General features: G+C 36.8%; 1 protein-coding gene across 14 annotated transcripts in view; it reads left to right on the top strand.

Annotated features, from left to right (window-relative positions):
• The window catches only part of STAG1 (STAG1 cohesin complex component), a 202,801-nt gene that overhangs the window by 103,982 nt on the left and 79,584 nt on the right, over positions 1-19,235 (top strand). For all 14 annotated transcript variants that reach the window (XM_075032127.1, XM_075032133.1, XM_075032132.1 and 11 more), the window contains 4 exons: positions 2,470-2,546; positions 8,591-8,795; positions 11,663-11,814; positions 16,184-16,257. In XM_075032127.1, the coding sequence (XP_074888228.1) occupies positions 2,470-2,546; positions 8,591-8,795; positions 11,663-11,814; positions 16,184-16,257 (508 nt within the window). The remainder of the gene's footprint in view (positions 1-2,469; positions 2,547-8,590; positions 8,796-11,662; positions 11,815-16,183; positions 16,258-19,235) is intronic.

Raw genomic sequence — 19,235 nt, forward strand, 5'->3', positions numbered from 1 at the left:
ACACCTCTGCACAGCAATCAGTCGAAATCCTAAAGTGCTCAGGAAATAGGTGATGCTGTCTCAGTTCTTGTCATGGAAGGTAAAAAGCCTTTCCATGATTCAAGAGAAACCCACCTGTGTTTGCAACCTCTCTCCTTGGCCAATTTAGTGGACAAGGGTCCATGTGTCTGTGGCACAGTGTGTACTATTTGTGGTCTGATAGTAACATGGAGGGTGTGCGCATCCAGTACGAGTCATCAGCTTTCTTGGAGCATTGTTACTGCATCTGCAAAGTTGTGGAATTACAGAAGGAGTGTTTTAAGCAGTCACCTCCTGAAACAGATTCCTTGAGAGAAATTGTTCAAGGAAAAATTATATTTGACTTGACTGAAGTAACATGCAGGAGGTTATTTAAGAAGTAATAATATCTGAGCCACTGAGTAATAGTGACCACAGTATAATTGCATTCTGTATCCTCAGGAAGAAAAGATACAGAGAACCACAACAGAATTATACAAAGCTGAAAGGAGATTTGAATTGAGTGATGTGCATTAACAAGGAATTTTAGTTATGGTATTTTTACTTTTTCTGACAAAGTAACATGGTTATGTATTATGTGGAAGCTATTTGAGGTTATTAACAGAAGATATAGTTAAGAATAAAATTAGAATCAGGGCTATAAGAAATAAAACAACAAAGGTCAATAGGTTACTTTTTCAATAAGGGTTATGTTACCAATGCAAAGAGCCACATATGACAGCATGCAGTGAGAGAAAGGGGTATTAATGCAGTTGAGGTGGATTTCTAAGAATAGCTGTCCACTATTCAATACTCTGAGATGTACTGTGAAACTGTTTCACTTATTTGAAACAAAACTTTCAATATTGGGGGAAACATTAAAATGTAGCTGCATTTACAGATGATTTCCAAGCTGATAAACCAGGTATTCAGCTGTCATATGGTAGCATTCTCTTGGGTTTCTTGTTTTATATTAATATATTGCATTACTAATTGTTTATTAATAATATGGAAATTACCATGCACAAACTTAAATCACCATTGTTAGAACTGAGGTTCACAGTGTTACCCTGTATGAAATAGATAACAAGTAAATATTATTTCATGAAGAAGCAAAACCAATTCAAGAAATCAATATTTAAGTTGTGTTGTAAAACAGTACCCCTACTAAGATATAGAGGATTGGTGTGCTGTAACTGGGCTTGCATATTTTGAAATGTGTATGTTTCTAATGCTTATTTTTCAAGGAATAAAATATTGGAATTAAAACATTCTCATAATATTTAGCATACTTAAATTATCTTTATTTATGCTTTGTACAGGGCCTAATACTATTAGCTGTTAAGCTGCTTCTATTATGGTTTGAATTTTTGAAGCCATGCAGTGTATCATTAATCCAATTGAATTTTTTGCAAAAGGAAGAAGACTTACTCTTTGTAACGTTAATGACATTGGGATGGATTTTGTAGCTCTGCAGTTTGCTTAATTTTTCTGCATTTCCTCCATTAACAAAAGAAGATTGTGAAGTGGCAAAAAGAAGATCGTGCATTAGCAAAAAAAAAAAAGTTCTCTATGTTGGTTTGTGTTATGTGGTTGGATATTTAGACAATGTCTAGTTGCAAAGACAATAATGTGTAAAAATATTTTATTCATTTATACTGACTGATTTTAGGATCAAGTCATGAGAATTTTCATTTATTGCTATTATGTTGTTATGTTTTCAATTGAGGTAGCTTTGTTCAATTTACAATGAAAAGTTGATCCTATCAACTTCACTGTTCAGGTAATGGGAGGTAATGGCATAATCCAAATGAAGAAATAACGTAGATGCAGTTGCTGCTTTTGGTCCTGAGCTGGCTCACATCTTGACTGAGCCCTTTGGAGCTTTTGGTTTTGGAAAAACTTGCTGACAGGAGCACCATGTGATGCAATCATGCTAGCTCTGCTCTGCAGGTGCTGTAGCTCCATTCACACAGTGCTGTGCCTAAGTCAATAAGCCATGCTGGTTCCAAGCTAAGCCGTTTGAAAACCACTCCTGTGTCTCTGCATAGAGATTGTGGTATATCTGTAAACCAGGTGACCCAACATAAAAAGTGGAGAATTACTAGTAGTGGCCGTGGAACTGAAAGATGGTCTTCATTTTATTTTGCACACAAAATTAAAAACACTTGGCAACTGCAGAGATTATGCGAGTCCTGCATTGCTATCACTTGTGTATCACACTTGCTCAGCTGTAAAGAGTAAAAATATGGAAAATTTTACTAAATTCTAGTCTGATAGCACTTTGCAGAACAGAGGGGGTTTTTATTCACTTATTCAAAAGACAGTCTTGTTCAATGAGTTTCTCTTATTATTGTATTATATACTCTTTCATATGTATTATTGAGCTGTAAGTTTAGCAGCAGAAAAACATTGATATTTTGAGATAACAAAAAATGGGTTAATTTATTTTGTTCCTTCATTACATTACAGGTACTGTAAGAATTGAAATGTTCAGGAACATGCAAAATGCAGAAATCATAAGGAAAATGACAGAAGAATTTGATGAGGTATAGTATACAAATAGGTCTTTAAACATTATGAAATATATTACAATATACTTTTGTTTTAAAATAAAAATGCAATGGGCAAGAAACCAGTGGATAAGCAATGACTCAGTATGAGAAATTGCATTGACAAGCAAAGCAGCAATTTAAACTATTGGATGAGGAATAACAAGCCAGCGTGAGCTTTAGGAAAGAATGGTAGTGGAAAACCAATAAGTAATAAAATAATTTGAAAAGCTGGTTAGAGTTGCTCATCTTGAATAGCCAGTGTTGTGGATTGAGTAGGCTCTGGGTGCTGAAATACTGGTACTGAAAAGTTTGTGAATTAGCCACGTTAAGGGCATAAGTGTACTATTACACAAAAGCATGGAGCGAGTTCACATCCAGTGGTGTAAGAGGGCCTAGCCAGGCCTGACTCTGCAAGAACTAGCTTGGATCCCTGTTAGCCCTGGTCTGGATCCATGTAGACCCTCATATATCTTTGTATGGCTTTAGGGATATCCTTGTCTGCCTGCTTCCTGGGTATTAGAGAGGTTAATTACAGGAGGCAGTAAGAAGAACTGTGGAAAGTTTTCTCATCCCACTGAAATTGGTGGTGGTATTCTGGATTCTGAAGTTCACCTCTTGGAACTGTCATCATAGAACAAAGAACTCCAGATTCCTGAGACAGGACTGCAGGCTTGGCATTTGCAGCATTCTGCTCTGTTTTCTGTGTGCAAATTATGTTTTGTTCATTTGAAATGGCAATTTAAACTAAATAATAACTTGACATGAAAATTACAATTTAGGAACGGTGTTACAGAAAAAAATACTCTTTCAAAAGATCTAAGCATTTTGTTTGAAACAAGTGTATTACAATTCAGATTGGGTATCTTCTGTCAAAATGAAAATGTTCCTAAGGGTGAATGCTTTTTAGCTTTGAGATTTTTCAAACTGTAATTTGTTTGATTTTTCATGTATAAAGAACTTAAACATTCTAGAGTGTTCATTTTGTATAGTGAGGAAAACAAATGCTGAAACATGATTTTTCTGTAGGACAGGAGTGTCTTTTTCTGACCAATTCTAAACGGAAAGCTAAGGCTGTGATTCAAAAAATTAAGCAGGAAAACTATAAATGTGAACACTGCTCTTTTTCACGATTTTATTCTGCAGGATTTCTATCTTGTTCATGGCCGTGAACAACAAACTGTTCAAATATGTACTTAACTATGGCCATGTGGATGCTCCTTTTGCTGTACTCAGGTATTCACTCAGGGCCTTTGGGTACAGGTGGAATAGGGTACAGTGAATAAAATGTAGGTGTACAATGGCAAATAAAAGGTTTGTATCATTTCATGCTACTTTCTGGCTGAAACAGTGTTGCTTTTTAAAACATCACCCAACCAAAGTTAATAAAATGCAGTGAATTTTTACTAGTGTAATTTGAAAGCAGAATTGGATATCATCTTTAGTCTAGCCCCATTGTACAAAATAGAATGGCCAAGGCACTGTCCAGAAGGCAAAGAACATTGATTTTGCCCAAGAGAGGATTGTCCCACACTTGACAGAAGAAAGTATGTCTCAAAAAAACCTTTTCAAAAACTGTCAAAGTTTTTTCTCAAAGGAGAAGAAAACTCTCTTCCTTATGCACAGTATGAATGTACATACAAGTAACATATCTCAAAGAATTACTTACTAGTACATAACCTTTCATTCTCCATTACCTAAAACTTTTCTGAACTTCTGCAGTTCTAACAGAAAGTTTCCGTTCTAGGTTCTGCCTTAACACTTGAATGGATTTGTGAAAGAAATTGTGGGGTTTGGTATAAAAACGTGAAATTGTTAGTCTTATACCACAACCCAGTCAATACTTTGAAATCTGGAATAAACTCATACCCCGTTAGCAGTGGAAAATATTTTAGAATTTAGTACAGTTTTCAACCGCTATTCATATATCAGATCATCACAGCATAGTAAGTTTATAATTGTTATATGGCCTATTTGTTCATATTGCTAGTCATAATATTTCAGATTGGTCTGTGCCTAAAAGGATGTCATAGTCACAAAAAATACAAGCTTTGAGAATAAGAGCAGCTTACATGACTGTTCAGGGTAAAACACATAATGAAAGAAACAAACAAAATCTTTTTCAGTCTTCAGCAGATTGTAAACTTGCAGTTGCAATTGGCATAGCGTTAGCTCACTTCTTGGCCCTCTGCTTTGTGTCCACCACTTCAAGATTCAGAACGACAATCATTTGTTTCTGGGAGAGCTGTAGGTGAGCAGACACCATTTGCCACTGGCAGTCCTTTGACTAAAGGCAACTCAAGCTAAATTCAGCAGATCTGCATGATCCTTCCTAACCTTTCTTTTCTTGCTGGGGAAGGGAGAAGAGAACCCAGGCAGATCTACTTCTTGCCTCCTTTCAGCAGTGCCATTGGCTGGGCTCCCTGACTCTGTGCAGACTGACTAGACTGCTTCCTTGAGTCCATACTGCCATTGAATTTTTTTTATTTTTTTTTTGGTGAGTCTATAGTAAGCAATAAAAGAAAGGAGCCAGGAGGAGACCAACACTGCTGGCTGGACCAGGTGGTCATAACATTATCTAGGTAAAGCACCACCATTTTCTACACAGTTGAGGAACAACCCTCAATTCTTCATTCTAAATATCACTGTTGGCATTTCACCTGTAGTACCTCTTCCAGTACCCCAGGACTCCCAATGTCCATCCCCTCTGTGTCATCCTGAGACAAAGCACTTGCTAAGGGCTGTTGCCACCACAACATTTCCCTTGCCCTGCTGTCCTCTCATGCACCTAAATCCAATGTCAGTCCATGAGAAGGTAATGGTCTGACTGTGTGGCAGTGAAGGAGGAGGAGAGAGTGAGGCTTTTGTCAAAATAATTAGGCCTATCTACCAGCCCAACCTACCTTCATTGTCATCTTTAGACTTGCCATTTTCATTTCTACAAGCCTAGAGATAATAGGGAAATAAAAGTACAAGTGTAGCATCAACTAGGATAAAGTCTTGCATTATCTGTTCATTAGCACATTATACTGCCCAGAAAATATCTTAATCTCCATTGAAGATGTTCAGATTTGCTACTTTCTTTACTTTTTCAAGATCATCACATTGTTCTGTCAGTGCTGCAGTAATCAGCTGGCTGTTGGTCCTAATTTCTGCATTTATGGCAGGGACTGAAGCACTGATTTTCCTGATCTTGGGTGGAGGAACAATTGTGCAGGACTGAAATGATGGAAATAACAGGTTCAGTTTGAAACAGGGAATTCCATGGACATCCATCTGCTGCACTATTTGGGTGATTGGCTTATGAGTACAGGCATTTTATAGATCAACTCCCTCATAATTCTTGTGCTAGAGTAAGCTGGTGAACGAAAACTTGTTTTAGTTTGAGTTTTCTAACCATTGGACCATCAAGTATCACATGTCAGTGTCACTGATGTATGACACTTTTATTGGTATTCAAGAATAAAAGATCGAATAAAGTGGCTTTATTCGAAATTTATTCTTCCCACTTCAGCCAGATGAGATGTTCTTGGTGCAGTCTTCACATGCTTTTTGAAAGGACTGTCTAATATCTAATTGTAGGTTAAAAATACATCATATAAATGTGAGTAGTTACACACAGCACTAGAGGTTCTGAGGATCTATTCCAAAAATTAGATATACATACATCTAGGAAGCATATATTATGTATGTAAGTTCACATACAGAGTTCCCACAGGTACTGTGCAGGCAGTGACTTAGTCTGGAGGTTGTTTGTGAAAATAAGGTATAAGCAGGTAGAAGAAGAGGAGTCTGAGGTATTCATATGGAGTTACTGTCAGGAAAACATTGAGGATAAAGCTTTAGCATTTTAATTTCAGTCCTAAATTTAAATAAATATGAGACTAATGCAGGGCTTGTATTTACATGGCAAGACACTGTACCTTACTGAAATTCACTGATGAGCATTAGGCATAAACAGACAAGAGTTGGAAATACATGGCACAGTTAATGATATTGCTACATATTTTAGACTGTGTTATCTGGGTTTCTACTAGGAAATGCTTTGATCTAATTCAAAGAAGTTCTGAGGACTCACAGCTACAATTGAACATGCTAGGAGATGTCTTTATGTCAGGAGCTTTACAACCCTCTGAATTGTTTTTTTAAACCAAGCTCCTATTTCTCTCAGATTGGCCATTCAAAATTAGAAGTAAAAATATTGCTCGTTAAGATCATGTCATTCACCATTTTAATGAATGAGAGAGTAAGGTCATTAAGAGTGCCTTATAATTTTGTCTTTTTCTAATATTTGAGCACTTGTCTTTGCAATTTTAATCGTTATTTTAGTATGATTGAAATGTGTGTGATTTGGTTAAATTTGATAGGGTTTTTTGCTGCAGGGGAATATTTTTTTATGAAGTTTAGGTAAAAGGTTATTTGATTACAACTCCTCGACACTTACGTTACTGGCTTTACATGGTTCAGTCTGAGCGGTAAGACAAGTCCCAAGAGAACAGACGTGCTTGTTCTTTACAATAGCACAGAATAAATATGTACAAATGGATTTAAATTTGATACTACTGACTTCTTATCTTGGCGGAGAGATTCAGGATGGAGCATTATTGCCTTGATACTTTGGATAATCTGGAATTGGCTTACAAATCAGGTGACCAGGGAGATTAAAGATAATCTTTTTCACTGAAGGGGAAAAAAGCATTTTCTAATGCAGGGAGGGGGGCAGTCCCACTGAAATGCAATATTGCTTGAAGTGAGAACAGAAAGAGCAGACTTGGAGAGGAGTTAAACTTAAATGAACCGAGTGTTCACATGCCTGCTCTAATCTTGCAATAATCTTTAGAAGATGGGAGTATATGGAACTGTATGGGATACATGAATCTGTAGTAAAATTTCCATTACATTTATCAGAAGGCAGGTTTTACCACTAGAAAAAGAGTAAGTTTATAAGATTAATAAAAGGGCAGTACTGACTTTCTGATAAGATCTCAATTGTAAACTTGAGTAAAGCAAAGTTTGTGGGGAGGGGCATTCAGTTGATTAGAATATTAATGTGGAGTTGAAGTGGGGATGGATAATGACACAAACTTTCAATCACACAAGCCTTTCTTTAGGTTTTGACCTTAAATACTTAGAAATTTTCCTTTCTCATTGTCCTGGTTTCATCTGGGTTAGAGTTGATTGTCTTCCTAGTAGCTGGTGCAGTGCTATGTTTTGAGTTCAGTATGCAAAGAATGTTGATAACACTGATGTTTTCAGTTGTTGCAAAGTAATGTTTAGTCTGAAGTCAAGGATTTTTCAGCTTCTCCTGCCCAGCCAGGGAGAAAGCTGGAGGGGCACAAGAAGTTGGGAGGGGACACAGCCAGGGCAGCTGACCCAAACTAGCCAAAGGGGTATTCCGTACCATGTGATGTCACATCTAGTATATAAACTGAGGGGAGAGGGGAGCGGAGGGGATTGCTGCTCGGGGATTAACTGGGCGTCGATTGGCGGGTGGTGAGCAATCGCACTGTGCATCATTTGTATATTCCAATCCTTTTATTATTACTGCTGTCATTTTATTAGTATTATCATTATTAGTTTTTTCTTTTCTGTTCTATTAAACTGTTCTTATCTCAACCCACGAGTTTTACTTCTTTTCCTGATTTTCTCCCCCATCCCTCTGGGGGGTGGGGGCGGGGGGAGTGAGCGGCTGTGTGGTGCTTAGTTGCTGGCTGGAGTTAAACCATGACACTCATCCTTTCCCCCCTCTTCCCAACCCAGGACACAAGGAAAAGAATTGAGTCTTGATGCACATTTTGGACTATACAGAGCTAATATTGCAAGTCTAGAACAGTTATAATGAAGTCTTTCAAAAAGTGGTTTCATGCCAACAGCCTTCTTCGTTTATTGAAGAATAATTTGTTGTTTTTGTTTAGTCTCCATTGGCTTGAAGGAGAAAGTGTTTAGCTTAAAAACTTAGACCATGATGGCTACAACAACATCAAAATAAATTAAATAAGGAGACTTTTAATACTTAATATTTTCATTTTCTTGTTCTTCAGGACAGTGGTGATTATCCACTTACGATGCCTGGGCCACAGTGGAAGAAGTTTCGATCCAACTTCTGTGAGTTCATTGGAGTGCTCATTCGACAGTGTCAGTATAGCATCATTTATGATGAATACATGATGGACACAGTGATCTCTCTTCTGACTGGTTTGTCAGATTCCCAGGTCCGAGCTTTCAGGCACACCAGTACATTAGCTGGTAAGTAAGCTAGTGCAGAGAAGAGTTTTTTCAAAGGAGTTGCTACTATTTAGCCACTTTGAGGATTACTCCTAATTTTGATTGAGGTTGAATTTGACCAGCACTGAGAACTCTGGAAAGCTTGATCAAATCCAAGTACCGTATATGGTATAACTATACTTAAGTACCGTATATGGTATAACTATACTTAAATACACTTTTCTGTTTGGAAAGGAGTATGCTGAGGCATTTAATCTCAAGAGATTCCTGTCATACCCAGGGCTTCCAGTGATCCTGTGAATCAAAAGTGGCATGCTTATGTCTTGTATTTTGTTACTCGTTGTTCATTTGTTGTATAGAATGTCTTCATAATTTTGTATTTTAGAGTACAAATTTATTCTAAGTAAGTGTCAAGAAAATTGTATTATCAAAGAATTTCAGTCCACTGAAAAATAAAATCTGTGCCTTCACTCTTGAGAAGCATTAAGTTTGGGAGCACTGTGCCATAGTTGTAGGTCTCACTGTCTTCTACCTTAGCCGCACTGCACCTTTCAACACACCTGCCTACATCTGAGGAAAGCACTGGGTATATCATTAGATGGAAATAGGCTTTTCTAGAATGTATTTCATCAGCCCTATATGAGATGTCTCTCGTAAGATAGGTGAATTGCTCTCTAGGAGTAACTGGTTTTCTCCAATTGCAAAGCAGTACTAGGAAGGCTAGCTTGGATGTAGGTGTCTAAAGCTGGTTATGTCAGGTGATATCTTTCTGCTCATCTCATGTGCTGAAATACATCTTATAGGAAGATTCTTCTCCCTAGACTGTTCATAGATCATGCCAAATATTTGAAGCCTTTATAGGAGACATTTGTCATAATTGAAATATTTCTACTGCCAATATTTGTTTTTTGTTAGTTAGTCTTTCCACAAACAGTGTCTTATAATTTTGTTCAGATTTCCAAGTGTAATACCCAATGTCCAACAAATTCAATCAGAATTTGTTTAAAATTTCATCTCGTGCTATGAATCTAAGAGGCAGATTTCCAATGATACTGAAGAACCAAATCCAGATTTGATTGGAGTTTGATTTTAAAATTGAAAACCAAAACCTTCAGCTCACAGTGGCTGAACTCTTTTGGAAACCTATCCCCTTGCATTCTTCACCTTACTCAGTAACAGGACAGTAAAAACATGAGTTATGTAGGTGTAAGTTTCCAGGTTTAGAGTTTGCCTCTCCCTATTCAGTATTCAAAGATAAACACTACTTGAGCTGCAGATAACCTGATGGAAATCTGTACCTATTATTTAAGCTGAGATGGAAACTGTATTCCTTTCCAGCTGATACTTCAATTCCAGACGATGTTGATTTGCTATTTGCTTAGATTGTGGTTGATTGTTTCACAGGAGAGGGATTATGGAGTGAGGTATGCAGTCTGGTCTCTTTTATTGATTGGTTCATCCTTGTGTGGGACAGATGTTTGGAAAGCATGAGAGGCTTGAAGGAAAAGACAGGAAACAGCACCATACATTAGAGAAGTTATGCAAGACCTGTGCTATGTGGAAGAAATAGTTGCCATCATTTGAAATGGATTATGTAGCTAGAAACTTCAAGCAAGGATAAGCAAATGTAAAGCCAAGGTTCATCACAACTAGCTTTAGTTATTTAAGCCACTGCTGGCTTCTCACATTAGATATACATGTATCTAGTGCTTACATTAGGAATAGGAGCTGCCAAAGATCCCCAGTGTTTTCCAGTGATAATACATGCCATTTATTTATTTGTTTGTTTGTTTTAACAAGCTTGAGAGCTTTGTTTTGATTCTGCAAATTTCCTTCAAGCTAGTCTTTGCACATTTAATGAAGTTGCTATCCTGCAGAGCAGAGGTTCAGCATGATGCCATGGAGCTCAGTCTTGATAAAGTTAATGAAGATCTACATTTAGAATTGCACTTATTCTTGAAGGAGTGTTTTTGAGGTCTTTGTTTTCAGTTTTCCTCTGTGCTAGCCAATTTGTGTGAGAAATGATACACTATAGTAAGAAACTTAAGGCAAGAAGTACATGTAGGTGCTTCTAGAGTTACCAGCTTTGAGCAACAGCAAGATAAGACAGAGCTACCATAAGAGTAGCTTCAATTCTTCATTTGTATAGTTGCTTTTCTACCTTGAAGACAATGCTGCGTATTTAGTCAGTGAGGATGTGATAGGTTCTTCCGTTATTTTGCTGTTTTTTCAGTATTGTAAAACGTGATGTGCCATGTCTCCACACAGAACATGGGAAAGACCCTTATTAATGTTTTTGTAAACATAAATTAAAACAGAAAAATATACGTGAAAAATATTATATCCAGCATGTGTGAAAATGCATGTAAAGGGGTACATAAAGTTCTAATCGTATTTTTATACAACTATACGCTTTACTTTAGAGCGGTGTCAGACTTACTTTCAGAGAAACAGTGCAGTGGTCCCTTGTAAATTGAGTAATCCTCAATAGCTATTGGTTAAGAGTTACCCATAGTATGGAGGCATCTACAATGATACTTAATGTTTCTTAGTAGAGAAATGTATGTAATTCCACAGTAACAGGCTTTGTGTTGTACACTGATCCTGCAGATTCATATGCTTGCTCACTGACCTATGCATTCAGAACTTGCATAATTTTCTGGAGAAGATGGCAAAGAACATTGCCAGGAGCTCAATGCGGTATATACACTCTCTTTTCTGATCTTTAGATCAGCCAAGTGACTTGAGTATTGCTTGGGTGGGAAGGGCCTTTCCATATGGCTTTGTGTCAGGGTCAAGTTGTTTTCTGTGAGTATGGGTCTGCTGAGGCAATATTTTTTAACTGTGACTACAGGTAAAGAGTCATATTCTGTCTTCTGCCTTTGCAGCTATGAAGCTTATGACTGCTCTTGTGAATGTTGCCTTAAACCTGAGCATTCATCAGGATAATACACAGAGGCAGTACGAAGCTGAGAGAAACAAAATGATTGGCAAAAGAGCTAATGAAAGATTGGAACTGCTGCTTCAGAAGAGAAAAGAGGCAAGTGAAAAGATGAATTTTTTTCCTGATTCATGTGTATTCCCTCCAACAGGAAGTCCAAGGTGGTTTGTAACTTGAGTACCATAGTAAGAAACAAAAGATTAGTTCTGCAGTTGTGTTTGTGTGATCTCAAGCATATTACTGCGCTACATTTTTAAATCTTGTATTAAGACATTCAGTTGAGTTTGTGTGCTGTTCTGCATGCACAGGATAATTTCTGTTCTCAGGCTTGTGTATATGACTAGGCAGGAAGAAAATCAGTCTCAAGTTGTAAGTAGTAACTATTTTGGTTATGGAAGAAGACTTTTGAAAGAGGATCACATGTAGTCCCTCACTGCACTGCCCATTTCTCCCTTTGATAACTGCAATTATTACGTAGTTTCTCATTAGTACTTCTTTTTGTAGCTACTTTCAAGAAACACTGTAGTGGGGGCTATAGCACCTGCTCTCAGGGAGAAGAAGTTAGGGAGACATTAAAGTCGCTTTTAATAAGTACCAGTCTGGCATTAGGTGAGCAAAATCATTAGGAGGTTGCTGTAATCATCCCTAAGTAAATTATTATATCCCAGGAAATTCAGTTTTAGAGTTGTACTTAATAGAAATTTGAAGATGACAAGTAAAAAATGAATACATATACATCCAAACAGCCATAATCTGTAAAGATGCTATGTAAAATTTGTAAGATTGATTGAAAAATTGGAGTATATATGGCTTAGATTCAAAGTTATTGTGTTTAATATATTAGTTTTTAATATATTTCCTCCACCACTGTTTTACTCCATGGCAGATTAAGGATGTCTGGGTGCTTTATCTGCATGCTCCTTGGATTCTTTTAGGTATAACTTTGACTTAGATTTGCTTGACTTTATAGCCTTTGTCTGGGGATAATTACAATTAACGTTTTTTTATTTTTATTTTTATTTTACCCCTACAATCCGTAACACAATTTTATTTGGCTTTCATAATTCTTAAAAATCATGCATTAATGTAAAAAGCAAGAACAATCTCTCCTGCCCAAACTGCAAGGGAAACATTTTAATTTAAATATTAAATTCAATGTCAGCCTTAGAGCATTTTAAAAAGGAAAATTGCTTTGTTAAAAGAGCTGGAAAACAGTTCCTATTCCAGATTTGTTGATTGTTGCTTTGAATTTCCAGAGAAGGAAGAAGTCACTAATTACACTGATTAACTGGGCTTAGTATCTCTGTGTCTATGGACATCCTCTATACTCATTCCTTCAGCTGTTCTTTTCAATGTCTTTTGGAGATGCAATATATAATTTGAAGCAATGATACCCAGGCTAGCATGGAGCTGTGAAACCCTGAAAGAAGAATGAGCATTTGGCAAACCTTAACTTTTGATATGTCTGTGCAGTCTCTCTCATATCACTACTCACTAAAACTAATCAAAATGTTGCATAGGAGTAAGCCAGGGAAGAGTGGTGATGATTAAGTCCTCAGATACATGGTGTTAAGCATATAGAGGGCTCTGTATAGAAGGCGTTTATTAGGTTTAGATGTCATAATGGTTCTGTGTAAGAATTCCTAACATAATGCTGTATATTTCCCATGTTTAAATATGCTGAATTTACAATAGTATCCTGTGCTGGCACTTTCTTAGTTGATGCTTTTGATGTAGTGCCATCATAATAAACCCTCATGGGCACATACATGGGCATGTGTTTATCTTCATGAAGTTATATAGGGACAGTTCACAAGTTAAGTGTGGCAAATTAATCTGAAGTAGAAGAGATGGAACACTGTCTCCAAAGTGTTTCATTCTCACGTCATCTTCGACATACCTAATGTGACAGCAGTGCATGAATGTCTGTTCTCATCAATGAGATTTTCAACTAAACTGCATGATTTATGTAACAATCCACCACAAAATAGAGGAAGTTCTGTTTTAGTTGCTGCCAGTAGTAATTCAAATTTTGTGTTTGTCATACATGTCTTTTTGAGCTTCTCAAAATGCTTGCAGAGTCAAGAAGAGAACATTTCCCTTATTTTTAGTTAGGTTTAAGGGGGGTGTGCTAAATCACTTTTGCATTGGTAAGAGCAGGAATCCTGAGACACGAATGCACTCTCAAGATGCCTGAAGTTAAGCGCTCAAATTCAAGTACATGATCTAGAAAAACTGAAAGTATAAAAGGCAATTAAAGTTTTAGAGAAAATTCATATTTTTCAAAGAATTGTTAATTCATTACTGAAACTAAGATACATTTGAAAATTGTATCTTTTCAATGTTAGCATGCAAAAGTAAAAGGGATCTCAGATGGGCCTGCTGAATCTCTTGATTCTCCTTCTCCACCAGCTTTGCCCCAGCACCTGCATCCCCATATCAGTTATATAGCTGATAACTTACCATGTTTATAGTGAGCTGGAAATTCCCTGTAGAAAAGCAGGAAAAGAGGGAGGAAGCCACCCAGGCTGTACCCTCATCTATGCCACTTAGTCTTGTATGGTGCTGCTCAACTTCTCATTCAAAGAAATGTCAAAGTACACTTTTCTTCAGTATCCTAACCTTCTCATGGCTCATAAAGTTCAGTCTCTCCTACCTGTCTTCTGTGGTGTGTTTTTATATTAATATTTCATACCCAAAGTTCTCCAGGAGCTTCCCCTTTCCCTTTCAGGGCCTCATTAGTTTTTCAGAAAGCCTGCTGAGGCTTCTTGGTTCATTCCCACCCCCATTTTACTCCGCAGTCTGTGCTAAGTTGTCTCTAGCCCCGTGTTTTTGTGGATATTTGCCTGCCTGTAGCCTGTGAAGTCAACCATCTGAGGAGTGATTAGAACGTCACACTCCTTTTTAGGTTATGTATTCTTGAACAAGCATTTAGTCTGTGCGTATTTGGGTTGAGCCGATGCTGAAAATAGTGCTTGTCCCAGAAGCCATGTCTAAATATGCTTGTTTTGTGTACCAGCCCTTTAGTATATGCAGAGCTGGTGTGCACCCGACTTCTCCCTTTGTACATAGTCCCTTATACTATGAAATTAATTTCTTTGACAGGTGTTTGACAATTTAGTGAAGAACCCTCAATACCTCGGTTCCCCCACATGCAAAATGGAGACAGCAGCTCCTTACATTTTAGGAAACTGGGAGACTTCATTTACTGAGTTCTGTGAGCTATTTTAGATCTCATCTGGAAGATACTGTAGAAATATTTATAAACATAGCTGGAAAAATATAAACCCCTAGGTGAAAGTGTTTATGAGCTCATGCTATGCAGAAAGTTGAAACAGCTGATCATAATTCTGCCTCTGGCTTTAAGATGTTTTATCTGTTAAATATGTATGTCCATGATTATATAGGTTTTATTATTTTATGCATATATGCACTCTGTACTAGCAAGGCTCTGTTGTGGTTTTCATACTGAAAATGTGGAAAAATTTGCATTCACACATGTTGTGGTATTCTGCTTTGACATTAAGAAACACCTTGATGGAAGAACGATGGCTTTGAATGTAGTAGCAGTTCTGCTCCAAAAGTTGTTGTATGAAATTAGTGTCATCTTATTTAGCAAAACTGCATTTTGGTGTAATTAAGTCATACTTATTTAGTTTAGTACAAAAGCTGACAGTATGAGAATGCTTTAATTGATTCCAAGATGTTCCTTTAGGATGTGTTAACATATTCATTGACACAAAGTAAGCTTTGCATAGTACTTAGAAAATGTGCTCATACTACACAGAAAATATTAAGTTTTTTAAAAAAACACTCTTATTTATAAAAAACATGCTTATAACACCTTTTTAATTTGGGTTTGGATTGGTTTTTTGCATTCTAAGGCCTGGATGTTAGGTGTACTCCAATGTTAAGCACACATGCTCTGATTCTGGAAAGCTTCCTGGTTCAGAAATTCAGCTATCATGGGCGCTGAAGTTAAAGCAACTGACACTCATACTTAAGATTGAGAACATCTTTAAGTACTTCCCTTAAATAGGACACTGAATTTTTCAGAAGGGATTCCTGATCTGTAACCAGCTTCATTTCTGCAGCTGTCATTCACTCACAGTTCTGTTTAACTATGAATACAGGACTGCTGACAGTACTGAACACGTAGTCTCTACTTTTCTAAATTTCAATAGCAAAAAAATGGTGATGACCACTTCAAAGGACTAATTTGAAAATAAATTAATTGATGTTTGTAGAGAATGTTAACTTTCTTCCATTAAGGCATTGCACATATATATGTATATTTATGTATGTATGTGCACAGAATATAGGCATGTGCTGGAAAAGTAGAAAATGGTGAATCTACTATTACCTCTAGGTGCTCTTCCATGGTCTTCTAATGTTTCCCAATAAGGAATTGTAGAATATCAAATTATAATAATTTTTTATTTATTTTTGTTTTGCTTTTTTTTTCCAGCTACAAGAAAACCAAGATGAAATTGAAAATATGATGAACTCTATTTTTAAGGGTATATTTGTTCATAGATACCGGTAAGAAAATGCATGCTACAGTAGACTCTGCTAACAAAGTATGATCATAAATAATGTCAAGGGCGATTTCTGTGTTGATTTTTGTTCTGATGTAATATTCTAGATGCCACAAAAGCAGTATTAAAAACACTGAAGTTATGAAAGAAAATATAAGTTTAACCCCTATTCATTGCACAGTAGACCATCCACACAACTTTATTGTAATTCAGTAAAACAGCTTTAAAGAGTTGTGGGAGACATGGAATTTGAATCTTTGTGTTTTGAAAAGTTGTCCAAGGTGGGAGCACAAACATGACATATCTTAAGAATAATCATATGATCACTGCATATCATAAGAGGGCAGTTTTGGTTACTGACGACCTCTAATCTGCATTTCCTTTTGTAGGTCTTAGGTGTAAACAGCAGATTTCTGATGTTTGCACCATATATGCTTTAGCCACAGCTACAACTTTACTTTAGGCTTTTTCCTCCTTAAATTACATAAAGGCAATCAAAAGCCTTCATTCTAGTTAACATGTATTTTTCATTTGTGAATTGTTTTGGATGTTTGTACCAAGAACGTTAAAAAGTAATTGTGGTGTTAGCACATCACAAAGGTTTTTTTTAATAGTTAATGTGCTATGTCTTGTGAATACAAAACCACAGCACGTTATATATATTTGTGTGTGTGTCAATGTGCACATGCATGCACTTCTGTTTATTTTAGAATTGCACAAAGCATTAGATTTGGAGTGGTGCATGCTATTTTGGAGTGTGGTTTATCAGAGAGCAGTAACCTTAAAATAGATTTAGTGTTGTTTTGCATCACAAGATACATCAGAGCATCTGCAGCATCTTGGTGCAACCAGCTCTTTAAATGTTAATTGACTTATGAAGTCAAAAGATAAAATTCAAGGATACTAAACTATGCAATTAACCTTTCAGATTTAAATTGTGGTTTAAAACTTTATCATTTATGAAATCTTTTAGACAAACGGCAGAAAACAAGACGGTGTATGAGAAGAGGGTTAGAAGGTGAAGAGGAACCCATAGTTCAGTTGGGCAGAGGGATTATTGTAATTACGGACAAAAGCATGCAGGAAACTTGGAAGGGGCTCGTGCTAAGAAATATGTGAGTGTGAACAACACAGTGGAGTTGAAGTATGTATCTTCAGTAACCAAGCATGATACTTGAAAGAAAATTTATAGTTTATGGTCAGTAAGCCTTGAGCTACTTGGCAACGGAAGAATACGTATACAGAGTCAACAGGCAAATTAGGATATTAGCTCAGTATAGCACTCAGACGATTTTGGTATGACAGCAGTTTTTATGGCATGTAGGTAATGAAGTTGAAGACATTAAATGCAAGGAGTGTTTCCATTTTGTCCCTTCAGAATTTAGTGGATTGTATCAAACAAGGAGTCACTTTAAAATATTTTCCTAGTAGCTCATACTCTTGTGTGGGGTTGGAAAAAGACTGTACCTTTTGATGGTCTGCATGCTGTTTCTTTTTTTTCTTTCTTTCTTTCTTTTTTTTTAAATCCTCCTTTTGTAATCAAGGTTTCTTTTCATGCCTCCTGCCATCATTAGTAAAAGCCTGATTTTGCTGATATTGCTGTAACAAAGGAGAGGCCAAATAAATAAACTCTGATTATCCGTGCCCTGAAAAAAGATGCCCAGGCTGACACTGTTAGGCCACTGAAGAATTTGCTGATATGAGTCAAGTAGTGGTGTTCTCTGAGCAAGGTGGGTGGTACCACTTCTGCGCTGTTCAGAGAGGGTCAGAAGAAGTAACTTCTTCCAAGTCTGCCCCCAAGAGCCACTTTTGTGAGGAGTCATCATCTCTTTGGCTTCCTTAAGTTCTGTGAAGCTCCTAAGAGAGTCTGTTACAACATGTACTCGAATGCGAGTAATCTGCAGACAACAGATACCATAGATTCAAATTTCTGCAGTCACAGCTGTGCGAGAACATATAGGGGGAAAAAATACCTGTATTGAAACCAGCTGATTGATGAGAAAACCAGGGCTGGAATGGGGAGAAAAAAGGAAATGATTTCCAACTCTTATCTGCTTCCATAATGTTTCTGAAGCATTCCTTCTCTCAAATAGTTCAAATGATTTATAAAGTTGACATCATTTTACAGTCCTTAGACCATGCACAAGTGGTAATGATTTCAAAAGAATGTTATTTTAATTATTCCCAGAGAATAAATCCCTTTCCATAATATGATTCAGACTCTGCCACAGTGATTCATGCTTAGTGACCTTTGTAACTTAAATAGCAAGTCCTTGATCTAAACAAAAAGCCACCAAAACCTGTTTCACTCAGAATGTAGCTGTCTTCATACTAGTAAGCTAGTGTTGCAGTGAAGTTACATCTTCTTTCTGTAGGTTGGCTTCCAATTTACTGGAATATTTCAATGCTCCCTTCTCACATTGAAAAAAAAAAATTTTGCAGTAATAGCTGAACAATTTTCTAGGTGTAATGTTAGTCTAGTGTTAACAGCAAATGTAGTCAAAAATTGACATATTCTTAATAAACATGCAGGTGTTCCTACCTCATTGCATATTTCCCTATCTCTTTCCTGAATCACTTTTTCTGACTGTTTTTATGTTGCTTTATAACACATTTAGTTGTTTATTGATTTTTTTTTTATCATGTCTTAAACTGAGAGTTAACATAAAAGGGGAGACGTAAGAGTAAATTCAGTTAGAGTCAAGTTGCTGAGCTCACGTTGGTGAGTATAAAACCAGCGGAGGTGGTCACTGTGGTAAATAGCACTGCAAGGCCACGAGGGTAATCAGACTCTGGAACAGGTTGTCCAGAGAGGCTGTAGAATATCAGTCCTTGGGAATACTCAAAAATTGATTGTACAAGGCATGTGTAGGGACTTGGATATGGTGATGTTCAGAAATCCTAATCTCAAAATAACCGGTTGGGTGTCTCTATGAGTAATACTTTTGTTATGTAGTAATGAGATACTATATACTGGTAGGT

The sequence above is a fragment of the Buteo buteo genome, chromosome 7 (genome assembly GCF_964188355.1).
Source record: "Buteo buteo chromosome 7, bButBut1.hap1.1, whole genome shotgun sequence".
NCBI classification, from domain to species: domain Eukaryota; kingdom Metazoa; phylum Chordata; class Aves; order Accipitriformes; family Accipitridae; genus Buteo; species Buteo buteo.